Source organism: Meleagris gallopavo, chromosome 28 (assembly GCF_905368555.1).
Source record: "Meleagris gallopavo chromosome 28, MGAL_WU_HG_1.1, whole genome shotgun sequence".
Taxonomy (NCBI): Eukaryota; Metazoa; Chordata; class Aves; order Galliformes; family Phasianidae; genus Meleagris; species Meleagris gallopavo.
In genome coordinates this window covers 4,699,965-4,724,328 of record NC_139431.1, presented here as the reverse complement: position 1 = coordinate 4,724,328, position 24,364 = coordinate 4,699,965, and the positions used below count along the sequence as shown (strand labels likewise).

Below are 24,364 nucleotides of genomic sequence, written 5' to 3'. Positions count from 1 at the left end.
CGTCCCGTCACGTGTTCTGTAGGTCCCGCCTCTGAGCGTCTCGCGCACGCGCTTTCGCGGCGGTAGGTCGGCCTTCGGAATGTTCTCGGTGGGTATCATAGAGGCGGCGTTCCTCCAGCCTGCCTAGAGGGGCTGGCCAGCGAGCGGGTGGCGGCGGCCATTTTCACGTGACGCTGGGAGTGCCGTAGTGGAGGTGACGGAGCGATGCGGGCTGTGCTGGGCAGGCTCGCCAGACTCGCAGCGGTGCCGGCCCAGGCCCGGCAGTCCGTTCTTCACGTCGTGCCCGCGGGTGGGCTCTGCTGAGGGGTGTCCTGAAGCGGGCAGGGGTGGCCTGGAGGAGAACACGAGGCCTGTGGGATCTGGCTCCCCTCGGGCTGGCCCAGTTCGTGGGCTCTTGCTGCGGACCGCCCCGCTCTGCTCAGGGGCACTGCTGCCCCTCATGGTTCTTTCCCCCGTAGCGGGTGCTTTGTCCTCCAGAAGCATGCTGGGTGAAGGCTCAGCCTTGCGCCCTCAGCCACGCTGCCCCGTTCCCTTCTGAGGTTCCTATTAACGCTGTTCTTCTTTCTGTCATCTTTCCAGCTACTGAAGCCTTCACTGCAGCCCGCCTTACCATGGCCACCCACGGCCCGGAGCTGGGCGAGCGAGTGCGTAGGAAATGGGTTCTATGGGCTGCTGCTGTGCAGTGTGCACTGGGAATTCCTGCCTGATAATAGCACCATACAGCTTGTGGGACTTTATTGGCTGATAATAAAGCTGCTTCTTGCTACTTCTTCTGTGCTGGTATCAGTGATGCAGTTATTTTGCATCAGCACAGAGTTCGGGTGTCTGGGAGTGTGGAGCTCTGGCACACGGTGTGCTCTAGATGTGCACTGGTCTGAAGGTGCTCTGTGTTACATATTTTACCTTTCTCAGTTTTGGTTGTGTAAAATGAACGGGTGAGCTGGTGTGTGTTTCTCATATCTGATCCTATAGAAAATATATTACTGTCATATTGACTTTATAATCTACATCTTAAACAAGCTACCATATAGGTACTGTTGTACAGACTTGTACAGAGTGTTCTGTTATCATGGCCAGCATTCCGAGATTTCACACTTGTGCTTGCTTTCTAGATCAAGTGTGTTAAGGGAGACCTGTTTTCCTGCCCCCCAACCGACGCTTTGGCTCATTGCATCAGTGAGGACTGTCGCATGGGTGCAGGGATAGCTGTTCTTTTTAAGAAAAAGTTTGGAGGCGTCCAAGAGCTGTTAGATCAACGTGAGTAATTTTGTATGGTCATGGGAATTTAAGGAGTAACAGATTCCATATTGAAGGTTGCTACTAGGGGTTCAGGGTCAATTGCATAGTAGACTGTAACTGTTCCTAAAATACCACCTTCTTCCCTTTAGAAAAGAAGACTGGGGAGGTGGCAGTTCTCCAACGAGATGACCGGTATATTTACTACCTGGTAAGAGTAGAGAATGACTCAAGTGTTCCCCTGTAACAAAGCTGTGTTAGATATTACAATGATAGCTTTAATAATTTTGAGTACTTTCTCCTAAGTGAGATGTATTACTCAAGTCTTCCTACTGAGGAGAAGCCAAGCTCTCTTGTGTGTTTATTTATACTTACAAGTTCACAGAACTAGCTGCCAAATTATACTATTTCAAGCTATGAAACACAGTTCTTTTTCCAAGTCTCTTTCCCTTCACAGTGGTGACTCTGAGTGTAGCGACTCGGGGTGTAAAGGAGTGTGTTTGAGGGAGGAGGGGGGGAGTTTACAGTGATAATGACAAAGTTATAATTGTTTTTTTTACTTTTATACTTAGATTACAAAGAAGAAAGTTTCTCACAAACCAACATACGAAGACATGCGGAAGAGTTTAGAAGCCATGAAAACTCACTGTCTAAACAATGGAGTTACTGATATTTCCATGCCTAAGTAAGAAAATTAGTGCTGTGTAAATAACTCAGTGTTACGTGGTTAGGAGGATGTTTTTGAGAGATGATTTCCTACTCTGAGAGTTCAACATCATCTTCTGATCTGTTGTATAAATGAAGCTTGTTCCCCTGTGGGTTTAAGTGATAAAAGTACATTCAGGTTTGGTTACTTCTGTATTTTAACTGTATTATATTGATTTATGATGAGTTGGGTTAGTGCCTGAAGGGCTTGTTATTCATTGCATACTCCAAAAGAGCTCATTATAGTTATTTTGATGTTTTATTTTCCAGAATTGGGTGTGGACTGGACCGTCTGGATTGGGATAAAGTTTCAGCAATACTTGGGGAAGTGTTTGAAGACACAGATATAAAGATCACTGTTTATACTCTCTGAGCAAAAGAGTCTCATTTCCCTGGCTTTCAACAGTGGCAACTTCTTTACTGATGAGGGGGAAAACTGCATGCTGAACACATTGTTCTGAGCATAGCTCACTCGTGTGTTGGTGGTGGCCATGGCTCTAAAAGAAAATACAAAGATCAAAAGTCTCAGAGCAGCTAATTTGGGATGTAGTATTCAGGGAACCTGTGTTGAAAGCAGGGATATTGTAACTCTCAGGGAGTTCCTAGTCTGTCCCAGCAAGCCACCAGATGTCACTAGTCCTCCACAGAGCACCTACCTGCACTGGAGCTTCTTACAGCTGGCAGTTCCTGTGCAGTGAAATTGGAGCTGTCTAATGCTTAGATATTTGTTGTTCTGGTTCATAATGATGACCTGTGGAGCCCTGTCTATTTTTATTTTCCAGGATTTGCAGTGTTCATATATAGCATACATATTCTCTGCAGGATTAAAAATTAGTTTTTGTATCGTTTGGACACAAGCACTTTTTAAAAATGGATTGTACACAAGAAGAATTGTGCTGTCAACATACAGTTAATAGTTCTTCAATACTCTGCTGTCAGATCAGAGTACAGTCCTTGCAAACAATGTCTGTATGTGTCGTGGCTGTAGACAGTAGGAGGAAAGCAGAGTCTTGGAAGGGAATGCTGGAGACTTACAAAGACACCTAGTGGGTGCGTTCTGTATGATGTGGTTGGTATCATATGCAGTCCTCAGTTTTCTGAGAAACCTCACATATGAATGACTGACATGGTGTTAAAAAAATACTATGGAAGCTAAGATTTTTTTGTGTGTTTGTTTTGCTTTACTGTGTTTGTAGGTTGGCTGGTACACGTTGTTTGATGTCACCAAATGTAAATGCTGTGACAGCTTGTTAGGCCATTGCTGAACACTTGATTTTGGGAAGTTTGGTTCCAGTACTGAACAACTAACACAGAGTATTTCCTTTATGTTTGATTTTTACCCTCTGCCCTGTAATACCAAATCTTTTTACTTCTGTCTCACTGAATGCTCACAGAAATGCCAGAAATACTGAATAAACTGAATAGATGGGACAACTGAGAAGTTGTTATTGTGAAATAAGGTTTTTAGTTACTCCTTGCTACTTATGAAATGTATGGAACCATTCCTGTTCTGAGCTTTATGGGTGAATCTGTATTGTGTGTTTTCTTTGCTGATGGAGATCTGCAAATTCTGTTTGTGTCTTTACGAACTGCGTGGTGTTTTCCCTCCCAGTTTGGCTATCCTCTGCTTCTTGGTTTTGGTGGATAATTGCTGTAGCCAAATACACAGCTGTGAGAAATAAACTGGAGTGAGACAAAGGAACTTGGAGTATTGAGCTAATCAAGAGTGAACATCAGGACTGTTCGTGGATTTAGCCCTTGGGCTTATATTTGTTTTCTAGATCTAGTGGCAAAGAAATGAAAGCCAAAGAAGCCACAGTGTCTACCCAAAGGTGTTCTTATTGCTGCTTGGGGTTTTTGTTGGTATGGTTTTTTTTTGCTTTGGAAGGTGATACCAGATTTTTTTTTTTGTGTATTTGTGCCTGTTCAGTGCCTTTCAAATCTGACAATGCAGCAACCAACATCCAGAAGTAGTTGGAAGAAGGAGCCCCTTCTGACAGATTCTTGGTGTGCTGCTCTGTAACCTCCGTTTGTTCTGTGCCTTGTTTTATACGGAAAGTATAACCCCATATTTTCTCTATATCTCTGCAATTGTGCATTCTCTTGAAACTCTCTGGTATCTGGTAACTCTCCCTTCTGATCGTGCCGTACTCCAGATATGAATTTCATATCTCACGTGTGGGTGTCTCACAGTGTCTCACCTGTCAGATTAATTTTAGGACCTCTTTGAAATAGAGAACAGATAACACTGCTTTACTCTTTTCAGTGGGCTCCAATTTTATTTCGTTTGCTTAGCCCAGGTTATCACAGACATACTGAACAAGGGGAAAATTGATGCATTTAAAATCAAGTATTAAGGCCTCCATCATAACTGTAGTATTAAGAAATTAACTGTAACTTAAATTGCAGTTACTATTATTGAGGAGGACAGAGGAATAGAACTTTATTTATCTTTTTAATATTGATGAAGCATACTTTTTGTGAGTAAGTTTATCAAATCAGCAGCTTTGTCCTACAGTCTTTTATGTTCAAGTAATCCTGGTATGTGGGGTCTACGCTCATTCCTGTTGCTCCATCCCATGCATTTCATTCAAGGCTTTAACCACACAGCTCAGTGCCTTCTCCTGTCAGCAGTTACAACACAGTTTTGTTTCGGGGGAGTGGGGTGAGTGGAGAGGAACAGCAACAAAAAGTACCATAAGATTCCAAACACTAAACATCTGTTGTCCATCAGGGCCTAAAATTCCAGAAGCTGGCACTGCATCTGCTGGATTCAAAGCTTTGGGAAGCAGGTGTGTCCCAGATGTCCAAGTCTGTTGTGTCTCTGTGTAGATCTTTCCTGAGGTTGGCCTGGAGGGAAGGGAGAGGAACATGTTAGAAGCTTCAAATGCTTTTGTGTTCTACTGCTTAAATAGGTGAGTTTTCAGTACCCCGTAGAAAGGATCACGCTGTCATAACTGGTTGCTTGTGGTGGTGGTGGTTTGTTTTTTTTCTGGGTGTGGGGGGAAACTCCATTTTCTTTATGTTCTTTGGTTCTTTCACATGTGTTCTAAATATCACACGTGCAGGGAATAGCGAGGTATTCTTGTTACATCTTGTGATCCTACCTTTTAATTCTTTTTCCCCTGGGAGGTGTTCACTGCGAGGAAAAAAAGATCTCTAAGTCCCTTCAGCATCTGCTGTGAAGGAGCCAACTGTATCATTACTGCCTTTGAAGGGGGAAGGTACTGTCTGGGATAATATTCAGGTACTGCCAGGTGCAGCTGGGTACACAGGGAGTAGTAGTAAATGAAAATGATGGCATGTTATGCCTGTAACAACAATCTGAAGAAAAAGAGAAGTCTAATACTAATACAGGGAACCAGGTGAGCAAATAGAAGTCCTCACTCACGTGAGCTTCACTGCAGAATCTCAGCCAACTTTTCCTCATAGTACTGGAAGTTCTCTTGAATGTCCTCCCATGGCACGAAAGCCTTTGCTTCCTCTCCTTCTTCCTGTTCCACAAAGTTCTGCCAGACGTACTCAAAGTCTTGAGGCTTCATAATCCTCAGCTTGCAGCCGGCAGACTTCATTTTTTTCAGGGCAGCCTGCATTTCTGGCTCTTCCCACATGAAGAGGCGTCCTACCATGATGGTCAGACGCAGGTTCTTGTTCTTCCTTAGGGTCTCACTGATCCGGTCGGCGCAGGTCACGCAGGGGCTGGAGGAGACGTACCAGGTGATGTTGTAGCGGAGGCTCGATTCACACTTGGGCAAAATGGTGTTAAAGAAAGCAATTTCTGCATGGGAGGCTGCATGCTCATCTTCCAAGTAACCCCGGGAAGTCGTCGACTCTTTGCCTTGGGTCTCCACAACATAACACAGGAAGGTTTTGTTCCTGCCTGAGCTGTATTCCACGTTCCTGAACTGGAACTTGAAAAATATGGCTGGGAGGCGTTCCCTGTGGAAAGTAGAGAGAAGCATCTCAGAAAGCAGATGGTAAAGGTTATAGCACTGGCTTCGGTCCTGTGTGATCGTGGACCAGTTGCACTATCCACCATGATTCTCTTTTGCTATCTATTAAAGGGAGATCCCTGCCAAAAAAGGCTAAAAATGCATTAAACATCACTGGATGTTCAATTACTTGTGGGGAGGCTTCCAGACCCATTTTCAACACTTAGTCTTTTTCACTTTGATACATGGCAGTACAGAGCTTTCCTGGTTGCTCCCTGTAGCACCTAACTGGAGCATGTAGTACAAGAATTAGTGCTTGAAGAGAGTTGAAAAGATGAAGGATACCGCTGACAACGTGCCCTGCGACCTGCTAAGTACCACTAAGGGTGGGAGTGATGGCTGCACAGAGCAGCCAAAGCAAAATAACAAAAAGCAGCACAACATGTTATTTCTTAGGTGCTACTAATCTTCCGGAGTCTTGTACTCCTCTCATCTGAGCTTTAAGTGGACCTATAACCTTGCTATTCCCACTGAAGCTATAATCAATCTTTGTAAAACACTAAGTGTCTTATTCATCTCTTGTCTACAGTTACGTTATAATGTCAGGTCTCTCCAGGGGGTGCAATGAGCAAAGGTCAGGACAGCTTCTCAAACTCCTAGAAATATTAATTGGGAAGAGCAGAGAGGCTGCAGGAGCAGGTGACAGAGTGTTGTTCTGCTGAGAGGAAAGAATTTGTGATGCAACGTGGCACGAGATATCTCCAGAGATGGTGGAAATAAATGGCGTGGAAAAGAATGAATGGACTCAAAATCAGTATGCTGTGCTCAGTTTGTAGAAAGCGAATCGCTGTCAGGTTGCTAGTGGGGAATCCTGGCCTGGGCCGTGCTGAGAATGTGGGATGGTTGCAAGCCAGGAATAAGGACTGTTCTGTGAAGGGATTGAATTTGATATATATATAATCAGCGGGTGTCTTCCTATAGACTGTAATGGAAAGGGCCTCACTTTGAGGGTAGGACTGCACGAAATGCCCGAAGTAGCATGGTCCTCTGCTTGTCAGATTGGAATGGGAACAGCTCAACAGAAAGTGCGGCGTAGCAAACAGTCCATCGTGTAATACCTGGATGCCAGAGCTGCAGCATGGGCTGCAGGACTTCTGCATGGACAAGGATTGCAATTGGTGTGCTGTCTAAATACATAACACAGTAAATTATAGCTGCAATCAAGCTTTAGCCACGTTACCCTTAGTGTTTAAATACGTTTTTCTGTCTCTGTTTAATTCCACTTAGAAACTTCTCATTGCTATGCACGTATCCACACTTGTCCTCACACAGCCAGAGGTTTCCCTGTGCCAAAGTCCTGTGGTGTTTCTGGCTTTTGAGAAAATGGGAACATAAAAGAACGCTGTCCCTGCAGAATGTCTGCTGGTACTCCAGCAGGATGAAGGGTCTGGTTGGTCCTGCAGTGCACATTTGCAGTGAAAGGCTGGAGTTGCAGCTCACACTTCTGGTTTGGGTTTCCCAACTGTGTGATTTTACAGATGAGCGACTTCTCTTGGAATCGCAGTGTGCTGCAGGAGCCAAATAGTGCGAGAGTTGATACGGGTAGGTTGGCACAGTTGTGCTTTGTGCTCGGAGAAGAAGATTGTTATTCTTCAGAATGCAGTGAGATGGATGAGTCGAAACAGCGTTGTGTATAGAACAGCTACACCAGGAATGTCTGTTGGTGCTGTCAGTCAAAGAGCACCCTAATTCTCTTTGCATGTCATTGATTTATATAACAATGCACGTTTAGAGTGCGAGTCTGGCTTCAGAAGTTTTATTAGAAGCAGATTTTCTGCTGCTTTCTAAACTATATTATTAAACGCTTACGCTATTCGGTCCTGTTTAGATGAGGTCTATCCAAGCTGGGATTTAATAGCAAAGCCTGTCTGGGGCCTTCTGTGTTAGCACTGTCTTAGCTGGAGGTGTGTTCATGAGGGATGGTCAGCAGTAGTGTGGATACAGGCTTTTGTTTTGGTTACTGAGCAAACAGATCATGCTGCTCTGGTGTGATTTGGTCTGTGGTTCTCTGGGTTGTGCACAAGTTCTAAACTACCCAGAAACGCTTCTGTGAGTCCTCTAAATTAAGGGAACAGAGGGAAAACATTAAGAAATGGAAGCTAAGGTTACCTGTTAGAGCTAGTCTCATTTTCTTTATGTTATAAGACCTCCTCTGGTGTCACTAAACAGCATCATCAGGCTATTTCAGCAAAGCACCGTTTATTGCACAAACTCCATTTGTTGTCTTTGAGCTAAGAAAAGTTTACATACTTCTGAGAACAGTACTTTTCCTGCTTTCTGTCCTAATAATAATAAATGACTCCTCAGATAATGGTTTAATGATTCCTTAACTCAGGATTTCTTTGAAAGCCCAGCCATGCTGAGCGCAGCGAGCTGCTGGCTGCCTTGTGTCAAAGGTTGTGTGGGTACAAGAAGTTGTTCTGAAGTAACGTCATGCGTTTAAATGTGTCAGATCAGAGCCGCAGGTGTTAGTTAATTCCTGATTTAACTCTCTTGACTGCAAAGTGGTGACATCAGAGATGAAATTAAGCACGTATGTTTTGATGAGCAGTTTAAACAGCAGTGATCTGTTCCAGGATGCGTTGACTCACTGCGTGTTTAATCAGACCTTCTAGACAGATCTCTGTGCTGATCATCCTGGCATCCATCTGAGATTATCTGGGATGTTCACCTCAATCTGTCCTAGCAGCATGGAATGTGCATTGGCTTAATGAATAGGTTTCCAATAAAGAATGTAAACAAAGCTAAGGGCTTTTTCCAAGTCTAAGTAATTGGCTGAGAGCTTGGAAAATTTGCTGATCATGGATTCGGAGGCAACCAGTAGAGTGTTTGCTAGTTAGCAAGAATCTCCTTAATCCCATGTAAACCATGGAACGAGGGCACTTCAGCCAAGTGTGAATTGTAAACAGCGGTCCTTAGGAGGCTCAGCTGCGTCCTTGCTGTGACTTCCCAGCAGCTGGGACTTGGGCAAGGTGTCTCTGGTCCCCTGAGTAACTGGGAAGTCCCACAGCAAGGGGTGCAGCAGAGAAAGAACAGGAAGAGCACCCACGTGTGCCATAGGATTGCAAGCATGCTTGGATGCTGTCTGCTGCCTTCCCTCCCCTCTGAGTTACAGCGTGTTTGGCAGATGACCCAAGATGAAGCAAGGTATCAGGATTGTGTTGTTTATTTGGGTAGGTTACAACACTCCACAAGTGACTGATAATCAAAATACATCCCTAAGAAAGCTCTGTCATCTGCTATGGAAACAAAGCCTACTTCCTTGGACACTGAGGTCTAGCTTTGTGTCTGTTCCTGAGTAAATCACCAAGTCCTGGCAAGCCTGTTTTCCCGTGATTAAATGGCAGGTGATGTACAAATGCTAACATTATCCCTATTGTGCCCTTTTTGGTTTTCTAAGATTAGGAAAACAGAATACCAGCAAAATGTACCAAGACGAGTTCCATTCTCTTATTTCTTACACCGGAACCTGTATTGCTGTAGGTGCTAAATACAAAAATTGTGGTCTCTTGCATATAACTGTGAATTAATTAAAATACACAAGAACCAACTATTTTGGTGACTAGGCTGACAGCTTTTCTGCTTTCTTTTGTTTTGCAAATGGAGAAGCCATTTTCTCACCATTTCCCTCTCCAATAAAGGCACAACCTTTAGGACTTGCATGTGAGCTTTGTGTGCATGGAAGGGGTGGGTATGGGGGGGCTTTGAGGTCTGAAGTTTTTGCTGCTTTTTGCCAACTATTCCCAAATAAACACTCGTGCTGTGCTCATTGATGATAGAAGGTCTGTAATGATCAGCTGTAACAGAAACCAAGGGTTTGTCACCTCCTGATAGAAGGAGCCTCATTTACACTCTAGGTAATGTGTAAATAAATATATCCACTTCAGTGTCTTGAAAAATACACGGCAGGAGCTTACATTTATCCAGGGCTGTATTGAGCCAAATGCTGACAAAAAGTGAGGGTGGGGGGAAGTTAATATTCTTAAACAGATTGATCAGTTTTGTGTATGCTGGGCTCTGTATGAGCCTCAGCTTGAAAACTTGGCTGTGTGTCAGAAGATGCCCCTAATCCAAGGGCTGAAACTGAAATTTTTGAATAGTAGGCAGTGTAATTGAATTTAAGTGCTTGCACTGTGGCAGTCGCTTTCTCGTAATTCGCATAGCTGGCTTTATTGGCTGAAAAACTGTAAGTAATTACAAAATCTGAGCAGTGATGAGAGCAGGTTGAGGCACAGCCTGCAGTGACAGGGTCCTTCCCAAAATGAGAGCAAAGATTGCTGGATGTTTTTGTACATCGTTCTGGGTCCTCTGGGATTTCTGCTTCGCTTCCTCATTCTCACCTTTAGCACCCAGTATATCAGTCATAAACTAATAATCAGGGATACCAGGCCATGAGCATGCAGGAATTCTCCAGATAGCTTTAAACAGTTTCCAAATAGCATCGTAATGAGCACGGTATAAATACCCATAGTGACAGCTCTGTGGTCCCTCACCAAGTAGCTGAGTACTTTCACGTCAGGGATTTCTGCTCTTGTCTTGCTTGGTATCAAGTACAGAAAGAAAATGGGCTGCTACCAGCTTTGTGTATGCAGATAGCAGAGCATGGATTTTAACTCATTCCCAAAAAAGGCTTTACCCAAGGTAATCCAATCTATGATTTTCAGAGCATATGCATTCATCTTAACCCAGTTGTGTGAGATGAAACCTCATACATGGCTTTCAGAAGTGCCAACCAAATTCAGTTTGCAGCATCTCTCTTACTGGTGGCCACGTCCCAGGCACAACCTTCCCAGTGGGGTTCTGCAGTCTGCTCTGAGGTTTGCATTGCAGCAGCTGGAAGAAATCACGGGTTTGGCTTTTGCACTGGGAACACTGCCTTGGTGACTTCAGGGGAGACCAGAGGGAAGAACTACACAGGGCATCTTTATACAGAGCTCTGACCATTTCTACGTGCTTAGAGAGCACAGGTTACACTTTTTTTAGCGGTTGTCAGCAATGTCTGATGTCCTAGATCTGTTGTATCTCCTCTTTCAAGGGCCAGGCTCCCTGCAACAAAAGGAGCTGCGTGCTGCTTTGCTGGCTTGAAAACCACCTCTTTTTTGGTGCCCATCCATGAGCACGGCTTCTCCGAGTGCCCAATTCCAGATGTGAGCATGGAGCTCTTGAAAGATCTGTCCCTTAGGTATGTAAAGCAAATCAGCCATAGCAGGGCTATTTTTCCTAACACACAGACAGAGAAACTTTCAGACAGGAGCCATTGATTAGCCAAGAAATCGATACTCTGTTCACCAAGGGCCGTGCCTCCCACGGGCAGCGATCCCAGTGCACTCAGCAGGACTCCTTGCAATGCAAAAGGACTGCTGAATTCTATGGAAACAGCCCTTCTTGTATAAAAACAAACGGATTTCACTGTCTGCCTGCCCGGGGTGAGTCTGTCTGCTCCAAAACACGTTGAAACTTAACAAAATCCCACAGCAATGAAAGCCATACTTAAACCCTTTCAGAGCACCGAGAAGTGCAGGACTTAAGATGCTGCCTTCAGTTTCCCAACATCAGAGCTGAGGCAGAAAGCTCTGAAGATGCCCATGTCAGTCTCCTGCACCCACTGTGTGGTGAACCCCCTTACCCTGTCACGATTTCAAACGGAGGCAGGTCTTCCCTCTTCACCTTCTTCTTCTTTTTCCCCTCGCCCTCCTCTGCGTTGTCGGGTTCACCATTCTGGGTGTTGCTGGGCTCCTCCTGCTTTTCTGCCATCTTCTCAGCTATGGGGGCAGTCAGTTACAGCCACTGGGAAAAAGAGCAGTTTCAGAAAGCTCGGGGAGTGCAGGGGGGAGGGAAAAAACAGAGCGGGGAGTTCCTGCGCTAGAGACAGTTGTCGGGGGCTAAATATGGAACAAAGCAGTGATAGAGGCTGGATGGGGTTGGGTGTCCCAGGCTCTCAGCTTTCCTTCCCAGCTTTTGCCACGTCTTTTTAACAATCCCCCGCGCTCCTTTTTAATTTAAAATTAAGTGACGACTTCGTGGTGGGCGGGTTAAGCAATGGGTGGAAAATCCTGGAAGCGTAAGGATCTGTTTATCCGTGACTGTGACAGATAGCTGGCAAGGTGCAGAGCTGGCAGGTTCTCCATTTACCTTCCATTTGCCAGTTTATAATTTTGCTGACCTTGAAGGACCACTGTTTTGGCTCAGAGGGGAGAGGGGCAATCCCCAGTTGGTGTGCTGGAAAATCCCCATTGCTGTGGGTTTGGCTTTGTGAGCTACCTGGAGTGCCCAGAGCAAGAAATTGCCTTTCCTTCCCCCCTGCTCTTCCAGGAGAATGAAATCCCAAATTTGAGCTTGTTGAAGTTAGTGTTACAGATGGTGTTGGTGGAAATTCGAGCCAGAAGTTTATTCCAGATGTTTTGAAGTCAGGCTGATAATTCACAGTGGGTATTTCGGGTGCAGGACAGTTCCAATCCCACGTGCTGAGCACACTGTTCTCTATTTCTTCTCTTCTTTGACTGAATATTTAAAAAACTCTTAGCACACCAGGAGTGATAACATTGCTAGATAAGAGTACGGATTTTAGAAATCTATTGCCTTAGAGATTCTTGCAGTGTTCCTTTGTTTCTTTCCCCTTTGCTTCTGCAGAGGATGCAGATGGCGGATGAGTGATTGCACAGGAGCCAAAGAATCAGACAGACTGTCTGTGGAGCTGTGATGATAAACGTGTGTGCAGACCTGGAGGTGAGGCAGCACTGAGTGGGACTGGTGTGAGCTGCGTGCCAAGGACAGAGCACTTGGAGGCATTCTGGAGAAGTACTTATTGTGATTGCACTGGACTATTGTGGGAGTGGAGTCTGTCCTTCATAAAAGAAATGAGAAGGACTATAAAGATTTTATTGACACAAGCTTAAGGTGTTTGCTTTGCTCAGCAGTACGTCAAGCAGATCTCTCAAAGAGGCTGTGGTGGCTTGGAAGGATACTCAGGGTTTGTCTGGGCTTCACATGAGCTCTAAAAAGGGGTTTGTATGTTCGGTTTGGGAGGATTCTCTCTTCAGAAGTGCAGAATGAGTAAAATTCTTCTCACAGTTTAATCAAAATTTGTATCAATCCCATATGAGCCAAGCCTGATGAAAACCCGAGCATGCCTTTCTCAGGGAAACTTTTCTGTGACATGAAGGTGAATGGGAGGTGTGTAGTGATGCAGAACTCAAGTTTTAGCCAAAGCACATTGGAAATCAAACCTCCAGTATCCTGGGTTCTGCGCCCAGGAGCCCACTGTCATGATTTAGATGAAGATGAAATGTTATGCTGTATCTGATCGAACTTTCAGGCTGTGTTAGTGGGAAACCACTTTGAGGAAGACAGGCTGTTCTGCGTTGGAATCAGAGATGTGTGAGTACCTGCTTTCAGGTCACACTCGTGGTACTCCGTAGCCAGCTCTGCTACAGCTTTAGAGGGCTGTGCACCACCACAAAGTGATAAACTTATGCTGCTAGGCAGATCATTTGCCTTCTGGCTGCTTTATCAAGCCCCTTGCTAGCTTGGCTTTCTGCACTGTGAGAATCACAATACCTTTTGTTGTTCCTCATTAATAGCATCACTGAAATGTGTTCTGGGGACAGGGCACACCACCCAACTCTTCACTCCTTCTCTGTTTGCTAGTGATGAGAAAGTTGTTTATGTGGTGGCGCAGTGAAGGATTTGAGACGTTCCAAGACATCCTATCCGTGGAACATATATTTTCCTGGTGCAAAATTTTATTTATTTTTAAGCTGGAAATACTTTCCTGGAGAGCAGGTGTAGTGTTTTTCCTCTTGCCTGGTAACTATGCTCAGATTCCAACTCCCCTGTCCAGTTACTCTCACCTCTGACATTTTGGGAGTGTTTTTGGGGATGGGGATCCTCTCTTAATGAGTGACAGCTTGTCTCTGTCTTCCCCCTGTATGTTAAACAGCTCCCTTCTTCACTCTGACCCACTTTTTTTTTTTATTTTTGGAAACTCTTGACTGTTAAGGTCCCATCTTTCCTGCAGCCTTAGCTTTCACTGGCCTGGGCCCTCCGCAGAGTTCAGGGCTGAGCTCCTATCTAATCTCTGGAATGTGGCACCGAGACTCTACCTCCATCCAGCCCTTCCCCAGCTGCTTCACAGCTCCATCTAGGGCAGTGCACTAAATAGTCATGATCCACCCCCCTGCAGTCTGCCTGTGCCAAAAATATAAAGGGACACCACCGAGTTGCTGTCAGGCTGACATTTTGCATTAGAGCCTTAGGAATGAAAGCTTTGATCGGTTGTGTTCAGTTGTTTTTAAATGACCCTAATTCCCCTGAAGTGTGTGCGTGTGTACAGGAGCATCCGTGCATGGGGCTAATGGCTGGAGCCAGTAATGGAATTCTTTCCCCATCAGGCAGTACGGAGTAGGAATGAGGGCACAGCGCTGGGGGCCCGGGATGCAGCCATCCTCGCGCCAGGACCTCCCAGCAGCACTTAGCCAAAATCACTGCACTTCCCACAGGCGTTGTTATTGAGGCTTCCTTCACCCTTCCCTCTCCTCACTGATTTCATGCTTTATTTAGTTGCCTGTGAAGTTCGTGCTGCTCTGAGAACCCTGCACAGAGGCTGGCTATTTGGCAGGAGATCTGCACGCACCTCAAAGCTCACGCAGCAGCATTGAGAGCAGAGGCAAAATCCTGCTCCCCTCCAGCAGAACCCTGTGGCCTCTCCCTGCTGGATGCAGCCGGTAGGTGAGGGCTGTCCCCACTTCAGTAGATCTTCAGCAGCTGCACTTCACTCGTGGGGAAACAACCTCCCACGGAGGGACTCGACCCTGCGCTGCAGAACTGGATGGGCCCTTCGGCTGCTTCCCTCTCAGCGGCACAACCCAACCCCAAGCTGTGGTTTGTGCCCAAGCCCATTCTCCATCCTGCCACAGATGTGTCCTGCAGCATCTGGCAGCCTGTCCCCCTGTGTTTTAAAAGGTCTGGCTTCACCACGTTGGGGCATCGAGACCAGAATGTCTGATCAGAGCTATGAATAAAGAGGAGGAATAGACCTCAAAGGCACCAACCCTGCAGCAGGACTTGAAGAGCTGGGAAAGCTGCTGGCAGGGGACAGCCTGCAAGGGAAGGCTGGGCTCTGTTCCGGAGGCTGCACTCTGGCTTGGCTCACGTCTCAGGTATTAAGATCTGATCGTGGGTCCCTCCAAATACAGAGCACTTTTTCCACTGATTTTGGAGACATGTGGGAACAATCTGATGGTTTTTTTTTTTCCTTTCTCATCTTGAATGAGTATCTGACAAGGAGAGCATTGTAATCCCTTGACCTGTCTGCCCAGCAGGTTATCTGCTTGTCCTCTAATTGCAGCCCGAGCTGCTTTACTGCTGTGCAAATGGCTGCTCTGTGCTGATCACAAAGGGGCAGTGGAAGAGACCTGGCACTGGAAGTCCTTGCCAGGAAAAGAGGGCTTTTATTGCATTCTTGGGCTGGAGGAACATTTCTGGATAGATGTGAGAGTGAAATAAGACACTGGCTGTGTGAGTCATGGCTGAGATGTGCTCTCTATTCCAAAGGGACAGCTGGTGGCAGTAACAAAACATCTCCCTAGATACATTGTCTGGCAGCCATCCCCCTCCTGCTTTTTCCGGCTGTAACTACCGTTACGTGATAAATAAATAAACACTCACTGACAGTGATGTGCGGAGGCAGCTTTCCTTCCTTCAGCCCCTGGAGGCCCCCACCTGTCCCTTTCATTGCACTGCAGGACTACACTGCCAAGTTTGAAGAGAAGGGGTAGGAAAACACAGGCGTCAGCTGCTGCAGAATCCCACAAGGTTCAACCTGGGCAGTGCCCCTCTGGGCAGGACATTAGTTTGCTGTGAAAACAGCAATACCTCAGCTGAAATGAGCCGTGGTGCAAGCAGAGAGGAGAGATGCTCTCACCTCCTTGCCCGCCTTATCTTCACATCTGAACCCCGGACATCCCTGGCCTGTGATCCCCAGCACACAACCCATTACTGCTCTCCTGTAGAGCTGAGAGCTGTTATTTGGCAGGCGCTGCTGGCTGCCCAATTAATTCCAAGTCCAACTGGAAGTTCATGCCAACTCCAGGCAGCACAACCTCCTGCTGCTGGGTGCAGTTTCCCTGAGAGCAGCCCCAGCTGTGGGGGCTCAGACCCTGGGAATTGATGCTCTGCTCCTCCCAGCGCTAACGAGAGGGCTCTGGGAGGGCTGCTGGCCTGTCATCAGCTCACTGAAGTTTATACACAGCAGCAAATTCTTTCTAACATTTCACCCTCTATTTTAACATAGCTCCAGACACCAGCAAGTCAATTTAAGTTCCTCACTGCTGAAGCCAGAGTGTTTTCTGGAAGAGCTAGTAAATTATTGAATGAGGAAGGGTTGGAGAAAGGGGCTGGATGGAAAGGAGCAGAAAGATTTTATTTATGGACAAATATTGCGTATCCAGCAGGCAGAGGATGTGCCCTTGGGGGTAAGATCAAGTGTACAATTGGTTTCGTATTGAATATGCCTTTCTGGACAGACTGTCTGAAGCTTGGAGAGAGGGATCATCCCTGGACATGGAGATCTGAGAGGTGGCTCTTCTCTAAATGCCACGACCCTATGAAAACTGCCACGAATGCATGGCCTTTGTCTGAGTCACTGCTTGAGCCATGTAGACCATGACATGTCCTGCGGTGTGTTATGAATGTTCCCTGACACTGGGCTGGGATATGGTATCCATTCCATAGGCTAATTTAAGGGGCTGGACGAGCACCTTGCATACCCACCAAGGCGATATGGATCCAGCCTGCCGGCTGCCTTTGTTTGTTTTGGCTCAAGCGAAATTCCTCCGTGCTCCTTGCAGATGGGCTGGGGAAAAAAAGCCCCTCGGACAGAATATGGCAGGGAGGAGGGCCCTGAGCTCACCCATGTGGCACCTCCAGTGAAATCCCCTCTTAGAGGCAAAATTTCACAAGTTTTGGCAGGCCAGGTTCCAAGGCATGGTTTGGATTTCTTGCATCTTTCTGGGTTCTCTGTCCTCTTCCCTTTGATTTGACTGTAGCCCAGGGAAAGGTCTGCAGGAGGATGCTGTGTTGCCACGTGCTTCTTCCAGCCGCCGTGTGGTTGGCAGCACGAGATCCACTGGGTAGCAATGATAGAAAACTAGACCATGAGGACAGGCTGGTTTTGCTCTGCACTGCACAGAAGAGATTTTCTGGATGGCTGACTTTGAAACATCATAAACATTATTCTAATGCAAAGGGTTTTAGCATAGTTGTTTAGATGGTAAATACACTAAACGATGCTTTAAATATTAATACAAGAGGGTGCTTTGCTGAATTTAAGTTTGTCAATTGATTTCTAGCAATTGTATGTATTACACATAGGAGCACTTGCTGGCTTTGCTGCCTGCAAGAAACTGCAAGCATGAGAGAAGCTATCGGTGCATGTAGAGGTGCACTGGAAGGGAGAACTGCGACAAAGAGAAGTCAGCTGCTCACACCAGCTGTGAGAATGGGGAAGGCAAATATGAAAAGTTCATAAAAGTCAATTAGATTTAATTCAAGATATTACTTTACCTTAGCAGGAAAAAAAAAATCGGGAGAAGGGAAAAGAGGAGTAATTCTGCAGAATGCTCAAATAGGTGTCCAGGTATTTAATTTGGATGTGTTCTTAAACATTGCGGTTTTGTACCAATTCAAGAGCAATTTACCAACTTACGTGTAATTTAAATAATATTCTTCCTCTTTTCAGAAGCACAGAGCACTGCGAGGACTTGCCTTACCCCCCCGGCTGCACTAGATGGCTCTGCTCTGCTCCTCGTGCGGCTCTGTGCTAACGAGGAGAGGATGGGCATCGTGGTGTTCAGATGCCCTAAATCATCCCTAACTCCACTGAATTGAATCTCCAGCCCAGATATTACTTTCTTTTGAGGGAGAAATAATTTATGTCCTCCTCTCCTTTGGCATGTGGAGGATGCATTGCTGTAAATAAGATGAGTAACGTGCAGTTACATAAAGCCCAGAAATACATAGTTGTTGTTGTTGTTGTTTTTGTTTTTAATTAGCTCATGATCTTTCTACTGCTGCTTGCACTGTTCGGTGCTTTATAGCCCTACTTTTGCTTACAATCACATCTGCTCAATGCCCTGCTCTCACGCAGCTTTTACTCAAGAGATTCTGAAAGCAGAGTGCTTGCAGCAGCAGTCCTGGATGAAGGAGTCCTTCAGCTATGATGGTAAAAATGGATGGGATCAAATTGACAGAACAAGATACACGGCCAGATTTTCAAAAAGTACCACAAATGTCTGTGCTCAGCTACTGCTGTTTGTTTCTCTTGGGCTTATCTTCCTGCCTTGCTGAGCACCCAGCTCTTCCATTTACAGATGCTGGGCACAAGAACATGCAGCCCATTTGCCCTTAAAACACACTCAGGAATGAGGCTGGCTTCAGCTCTGCTGCTGATCCCCTTCTTAACCTAATGCCAAACCAGTGAAACAAGAATAACTTGCATTTATTTATTCTCCATTTTATTGCAAGCAAACACAATTTATTTTACATTCCCAAACCTTTGCAAATAAACCCACACACCTTAATCTACAGTCAGCTGCCAGAAAGAAGATTCCCTTACACTTTCCTTCCCATAAATTACTTCTATTGATTTAAAAAAAAATATATATATATATTTTGTGTAGAATGCAACATTTTTAGGTTCAGATTGAAGAAGATCTATCAGTGCAAGAGCCAGAATAAAGGATGGACAAGGGCTTGTCCATTCTCCTTTCATGCCTGGCTCTGTGGCATGGCTTGGTGCTGCTTCTCTAGGGATGCTCTTATTTTAGCCTTTCCTGAGGAATAATATTCAGGGAATGGAAATACTGTGAGATGAGATACCTGTAATTACAACATTCAGAGCAGTGCCAGCAAGTTTTTACGTTTTAAAGAAAAATCTTGTGTTTCTGTACTTGAACAAACCAACATTTTAAGGGCTTTCTGTCTGTTTTCGTGTCCTCTCACCCACCCAAGGCATTGATGTCAGCCTTCTGGTAAGGAACAGCACACAAAGGTGGAATAGAGATATTTTCTCTTGGGACGAGCACTTGCATTCTAATCGTTGCTGCTTTATCTTGGAGCAACACACTCAGCAACGCAGTGCTCCACAAATAGAAGTCAAAGTGCCCAGTTTCTTTCTGCAGCAGAGCAAGACAGATTACTGCCTGCCCAAGAACTGAGATATAAGAAGTTAATGGTATAAAGCACAAACCAGGTGATACATGAAAATGAAGCAACAGCAAGAATAGCAAAAATACAAATTCTTAAAAGTGGGTGTGCATCAGTGGCGGGCATTTTTATTTGGTCCAAAAGAGATGGGATTTACCACGTGTGAACAGTTTTTGTTCTGAGGGAACGGTAGCAGGTCAGAAGGAGGCCCTGGGCTGCTACTCTGAACTTCACTGGTATCATGAGATCCTACTGTGGCTCGTGCAGTTTGACCTGATAGCAGTAAGATCACCGTACAGCTGTACCCCAAAACCTCAGCAGTGTTGGAAAGAAAGTTCCCAAAGATGCATGACTGCTGTACAAAAGCACACAGGTATCTGGTGGAAACCTCTCCCTTATACAACCACGATGAAGGTGCGAGGAGGAGGTGTGTTCTGTCTATCCAAAAATAAGCCCCAGAAATTATTAGATCTCGGCGTAGTTTAGTTTCACAAAATGCCTTCATTTCGCTCCTGCTCTTATTCGCTCTTCCCTGCCTTTTGCTCAGGGTTGTCCTTCCAGATGCGGATGGTCAGGCAGGTTGCCATGGCCAGCCAGCCCAGGTAGGGCAGCATCAGCAGCGCTGCCACCTTGTTGATGCGGTACCAGGAGCACACGGTGCCGATGGCCAGGCTGTCCAAGCACAGAATGTCAATCAGCGCCTGCAGAGCAGAGAGAAGAAAATTATTTTTGTTCTTCCTCTTGGGAACATACAGCAAGACTAAAAACCCTCCTGCTAAAGGTCATCATAGAATGGCCCGGGTTGGAAGGAACCTCAAGGATCACAAAGCTCCAACCCCCCGCCACAGGCAGGGCCACCAACCTCCACATTTCATAGCAGCTCAGGCTGCCCAGGGCCCCCATCCAACCTGGCCTTGAACACCTCCAGGGATGGACGGGGCATCCACAGCCGTGGAGGTTGTGAGAAGGAATAGAAATCAGGGAGAATTCACACTGAGGATTCAGCTAGGCTGATCCTGAGCCCTAAGACCTGAGCTCTGGACTCAAATGAGTGAACCAAACCAGGAGTGAAGAGCAGTGCTGTTGTTTTGTTTGTTATCAAGTTTCACAGATTAATACACTGCTCAATGGCCCCTCTACTGGTAATGCCAATGTAGGTGCATCAGAAACGTGCTCATCAGTACCAGTGGCTGCTATCACTTAAACTTTCTAAACATACATTTCACCAACAGGGTGACAAAGCTGAGATGGAAACATGCATCCCACTCTGTGCCTCTGATCTTCAGATAAATGCTTCTTGAGTACAGCACATGCCCAGCTCTGCCACGCTGTCATACCTTCGTGCATATCCTCCTAAAGGCTCTGCTGTGCGCATTGTGTTGTGTTGTACTGCTTGATAAGCACAGCTACTGTTCCTCCCCCCAGGAATGCAGCTTTGCTGTTTGCTTGGGCAGGGTGTGTCACTCAGAAGGACTTATCTGTCACCCCGGGTCCTTAACAGGGCTGGGCTGACTTTTGAATCTCCCGCCACGCTCTGGTAGGACTGGCTATCAGAGGGACAGGAGCCGGGTGAGGAGTGGAAGGGGCTGATACCGTTGTCTAGAGCCAGGTGCAGCATTAATTATATCAGAGCAAAAACTCTTCCTGCAGCTCTCTTTGCAGCTGCATGATGCTAGGTAGAAACTCTCCAAACAGGCCCAAAACACCCAGCAGGGTCTCCAGGATACGTTACCATCTTCAGGTTACGTGCACCAAAGAAGAAGGGAGGCCAAGCCCAGTTCAAGGCCAGCTGAGCCCCATAGAGGCCAAGCGGGATGATAGCTTTGCTGCTGCAGCCACCCAGGTCATTCCAAATCAGGTAGGAGGCATAGCTGTGAAGAGGGAAACTCGTTAGAGCTTTGCTGTCCCACAGTGAGTAAATCCATAACGTAGACAAACTCCTCACGTGGGAGATTGTCCTGCAGCAGAGGTTTGCATGACTGCTGTATCTGCACAGCTGCTGCACCTGTGCCCCTCGCTGCTCTCAGTTCTCTCATCTCCCACACCTGCGTGGCTCACAGGATTTCCCCAGAGCAGCAGTTGTTACTGGTGTCCTACCACAGTGCTGAGGGTGTGCTGTGCACAGCCAGAAGCACAGCCTGCAGCATAAAGCTGAGGAACTCAGCTCAGAAGGCAGCTCAGCTTCATAGAATCACAGAATGGCCTGGGTTGCAAAGGCCCACGGTGCTCATCAGCTCCAACCCCCTGCTGTGTGCAGGGTCACCAACCAGCAGACCAGGCTGCCCAGAGCCACATCCAGCCTGGCCTTGAATGCCTGCAGGGATGGGGCATCCACAGCCTGCTTGGGCAACCTGGTGCAGCCTGGGCTCACACAGACCCCAGCATGAGTGCAAGGCTGATAGCTGGGAATTCCCATAGCGGGGAATCAGCATTCCTGCCCTGCCCTGCCCTGCTGACCCAGGGAAAGGGAATATTAAGGCAAACTGAAGAGTTTGAAACGATTGCACCAGAAAAAGCATGATGAGATGGGGGGGCTGTGCAGAACTTACCCCATGCCGGTGTACAGGACGGTCCACGCAACGGGGAACATTTTGCGGGGTGGGCACCATGAGGGCTTTTTCAGCTTCTCGTACCAAACAGGAGTTTCTTTCCTATTGATGAACCAGCCGAGGAAACCCCCGACGTGAGGCAGGACAGTAAAACCTACGGTGTAAGCCCACATCCTTCCCTGGTGACGTGACGCGGTCTTTTGCCTATTGCAGCTTAAAAACAGCAATTGATCATCAGTTTGGAAATCATTTTTTCTTGCTTTGATCTTTTTCGCTTATTGCCTACATTCCGCTTTAGTGGGTAAGTGTTTAATTTGTATTCAGCACTGCTACTGACTTCCGTCTGCCCAGTCAATGAAGGAGGGGTAATTATTTCTGCCGTGGTTACATTTTCTCCTTGATCTACTAAGTAAAGTGGCTCCCGCATTATTTTCTAGGCTCTTACAAGCTGTGTGTAGCAGGGTTCACCTGAGGTGGTTATATTCTTAGCAGACAAGGCTTCAGTTACTTTTATCATTCCTGCTCTGAATGCTGAAGTCAGACAGCACACAACTGTCTGCTCGCAAAGCCTACGCGTCCCAGCAGAGCTGCTATCTCTCCTCTGCATGCTATTCTGAGTATGAACCCAGACAGATCGTGCCTAGAAAACCCCATCCATTCTGACTTCCTCTAATTTTTCGCCATGGATCTGTGTTTTAATTGAGGTCTGCAAAAGACAATGTCCTTACAGTAAATTAAATTATCAATGAACCTTGTTTAATCCTCCCTACAGTCCTAGCAGACAGGAGGCCTTGCCTCCATTCTTGCCTCCATTAACAGGTAAGCTGAGGCACAGGTTTCTTAGTTTGCTGGCAGTCTAACCACGACCAGGTTGCATGAAAGGAACACATATTTAACAATTACATTTCGAACACAAAACAGCTCTGGGAAGGATGGCATCCAGCATTTCATTCCCCTGCTGTTATCCTCAGGAGGGCTGTGAACCTGACAGCCTCGTGCCCTTCCTCCATCTGTCTGTGTTCGCCCTCACTTTGCTCCATTAAGGAATTAAAGCTGAATTAGCATTCGTTGGAGATACCAGGATTCTCCAGGAGCACAGCAGCTCGGTGCTGTCAGCAGAAGCACATAATGCACCTGAGCAGATGCACTTGGGGAGATTGCTTTTAGCAGTGCAAGGAGAGAGAAGGAGGCACACAGACATCCCTGCTGCTCAGAGCACAGGTTGGGATGCAGGGAGCAGAAGGGCAGGACCGATCTGCACGCTCATCTGTGCAGCATTCTAACTCACAATCAACGCTTTGCTATCGCCTGTGCTAATGGTTATTATCATCACCATCACGCTGCAGAGCTTTCCTCTTTAGAAGCTCACAGCAGCCAGTCTGTATGTCAATAAGGAACAAATGCCCCCGACGCCGTCTGTCACCAACAATTCCTTCACCAGACAATTTTCAGCACTATTAATGTGTCTGTGGAAGGAGAGAACCGAGCAGGCAGAAGCAAGCTGTTGCTCCTGCTTTTAAGGTGTGAACCAGCACCAGCCAGGCTGCCCCGAGACGCTGCAGAAGGGCTGTGGGCAGCACGGCGTTGTTTGGGTATCTCACTTTGCTTCCGTAGGGCTGGAGCCATAAAGCCATAAAGCCTTACCGTCTCTCACCGCCCGTCTGTGCCGTGCAGAGGAGAACGGGCGGACATCCGCGGCCAGCTTCTGCCTGTGCTGCTGCTGCTGCTCCCGTGCAGGGAGGGGAACGGCCGTTGAGTTTTGCCCAAACAGCAGAGAAAAGGGGTGTGTGCGCATGGCTGCGTGGGTCAGATTACACAGTGCCCATGTCGGGGCCCTGCGTGCACAGCCTGGCCCTGGGGCTGACACTGCAATGGTGCTCGGGGTGATGTGTGGGGCAGAGAACGGTGCCCGCGCCAAAGCATAGAGCGTGTTGTGCAAATGAGCTGCCAGAGAGGCATGGATGAGGATCAGGCCTGTGGCAGCACGAGGTCTGGGGCTGTTGCAGGGAGATGAGCGACAGCGGTGTATCCCAACTGGGGGTCTCAGGTTGGGCTCCTGTGGGCAGGAGGAGCTGCTGTGCCTGCAGGGAACCTCTGCCTTTGCTATTGCTGGGTGCTGCTGCACAGCTCGCTGGTCACCCTTGGGCTGAAAGTCACCGGGAAGCACTTGGATCTGAAATAAAGACGTGAGAGGAGTATGTTAAATGGAAAAGGAAAAAGCTAGAAATCAATTTCCATTAGTAAGCTGTCTGCTAGGGATGGGGAATTAAACACTAATTTACTTCAGTTATGGGTCATTACCTGAATTCCATGGCCAGGAGCAGCATTGCTGGTTCCTGGCAGAATGCAGTATTACTGCTGTAGCAAAACCACTGAGAGCTGCTGTTTTATTGGGCTCCAAAGAAAATTTTTCAGGGGGAGGGGAAGAGAAAAGAAAAAAAAACCAACAACCCACCCGGTAGGGGGATAGATAGATTTTCAGCCAGCATAAATCAACATGGTGCTATTGAGGCAGTGTTTGTACAGCATCATTACTGCTCTGAAATAGCAGACGCAACACGCGTTCATCAGGCAGCAGTCTGCTGCACATCCCAACTGGCTGCTGCTACTTGCATGGGGGAGCTCATGCCATGCTGCAAGGCAGGTATGCCACAGCACAGCACTGAGCAGCCCCAGTGC

The 24,364-nt window shown here is 46.8% G+C and overlaps 3 protein-coding genes across 6 annotated transcripts; 1 reads left to right on the top strand and 2 right to left on the bottom strand.

Moving 5' to 3' along the window:
• Nucleotides 1–16: 16 nt before the first annotated feature.
• Nucleotides 17–3,643, top strand: OARD1 (O-acyl-ADP-ribose deacylase 1). 3 transcript variants are annotated; one of them, XM_019623294.3, is made up of 6 exons: nucleotides 17–88; nucleotides 580–644; nucleotides 1,113–1,257; nucleotides 1,389–1,447; nucleotides 1,809–1,921; nucleotides 2,212–3,643. In XM_019623294.3, the coding sequence occupies exons 2-6, from the start codon at nucleotides 612–614 to the stop codon at nucleotides 2,312–2,314; spliced, it is 453 nt and encodes a 150-aa protein (XP_019478839.1). In that variant the 5' UTR covers nucleotides 17–88; nucleotides 580–611; the 3' UTR covers nucleotides 2,315–3,643. The 3 variants fall into 3 exon arrangements, with proteins under 3 accessions (XP_019478839.1, XP_019478838.1, XP_003207600.1); XM_019623293.2 differs by having other exon boundaries at nucleotides 57–193; XM_003207552.5 differs by lacking the exon at nucleotides 17–88 and adding an exon at nucleotides 130–289.
• A 550-nt stretch (nucleotides 3,644–4,193) lies between these two features.
• Nucleotides 4,194–11,911, bottom strand: APOBEC2 (apolipoprotein B mRNA editing enzyme catalytic subunit 2). Its single transcript, XM_003207554.4, has 3 exons — nucleotides 11,560–11,911; nucleotides 5,333–5,880; nucleotides 4,194–4,791 (listed from the first exon to the last, which is right to left on the bottom strand). The coding sequence occupies exons 1-2, from the start codon at nucleotides 11,685–11,687 to the stop codon at nucleotides 5,340–5,342; spliced, it is 669 nt and encodes a 222-aa protein (XP_003207602.1). The 5' UTR covers nucleotides 11,688–11,911; the 3' UTR covers nucleotides 4,194–4,791; nucleotides 5,333–5,339.
• Nucleotides 11,912–18,419: 6,508 nt separating this feature from the next.
• TSPO2 (translocator protein 2) lies at nucleotides 18,420–23,843 on the bottom strand. Of its 2 annotated transcripts, none has more exons than XM_010724331.4 (4): nucleotides 23,330–23,843; nucleotides 21,686–21,889; nucleotides 20,869–21,007; nucleotides 18,420–19,837 (listed from the first exon to the last, which is right to left on the bottom strand). In XM_010724331.4, exons 2-4 carry the CDS (start codon nucleotides 21,856–21,858, stop codon nucleotides 19,655–19,657), a joined length of 495 nt encoding a protein of 164 aa, XP_010722633.1. In that variant the 5' UTR covers nucleotides 21,859–21,889; nucleotides 23,330–23,843; the 3' UTR covers nucleotides 18,420–19,654. The 2 variants fall into 2 exon arrangements, with proteins under 2 accessions (XP_010722633.1, XP_010722632.1); XM_010724330.4 differs by having other exon boundaries at nucleotides 21,686–21,898; nucleotides 23,330–23,838.
• Nucleotides 23,844–24,364: the final 521 nt, after the last annotated feature.

Excerpts from the sequence above, each read along its gene's own strand:
- OARD1 (XM_003207552.5), top strand. The coding sequence starts at position 205 with ATGCGGGCTGTGCTGGGCAGGCTCGCCAGACTCGCAGCGGTGCCGGCC. Across the intron at positions 290-579 it reads TCTTCACGTCGTGCCCGCGG|CTACTGAAGCCTTCACTGCA; the intron begins GTGGGCTCTGCT and ends TCATCTTTCCAG. Across the intron at positions 1,258-1,388 it reads CCAAGAGCTGTTAGATCAAC|AAAAGAAGACTGGGGAGGTG; the intron begins GTGAGTAATTTT and ends TCTTCCCTTTAG.
- APOBEC2 (XM_003207554.4), bottom strand. The coding sequence starts at position 11,687 with ATGGCAGAAAAGCAGGAGGAGCCCAGCAACACCCAGAATGGTGAACCC. Across the intron at positions 5,881-11,559 it reads CCGTTTGAAATCGTGACAGG|GGAACGCCTCCCAGCCATAT; the intron begins GTAAGGGGGTTC and ends TACTTTCCACAG.
- TSPO2 (XM_010724331.4), bottom strand. The coding sequence starts at position 21,858 with ATGTGGGCTTACACCGTAGGTTTTACTGTCCTGCCTCACGTCGGGGGT. Across the intron at positions 21,008-21,685 it reads GTCCTGTACACCGGCATGGG|CTATGCCTCCTACCTGATTT; the intron begins GTAAGTTCTGCA and ends CCCTCTTCACAG. Across the intron at positions 19,838-20,868 it reads GTGCACGTAACCTGAAGATG|GCGCTGATTGACATTCTGTG; the intron begins GTAACGTATCCT and ends TCTGCTCTGCAG.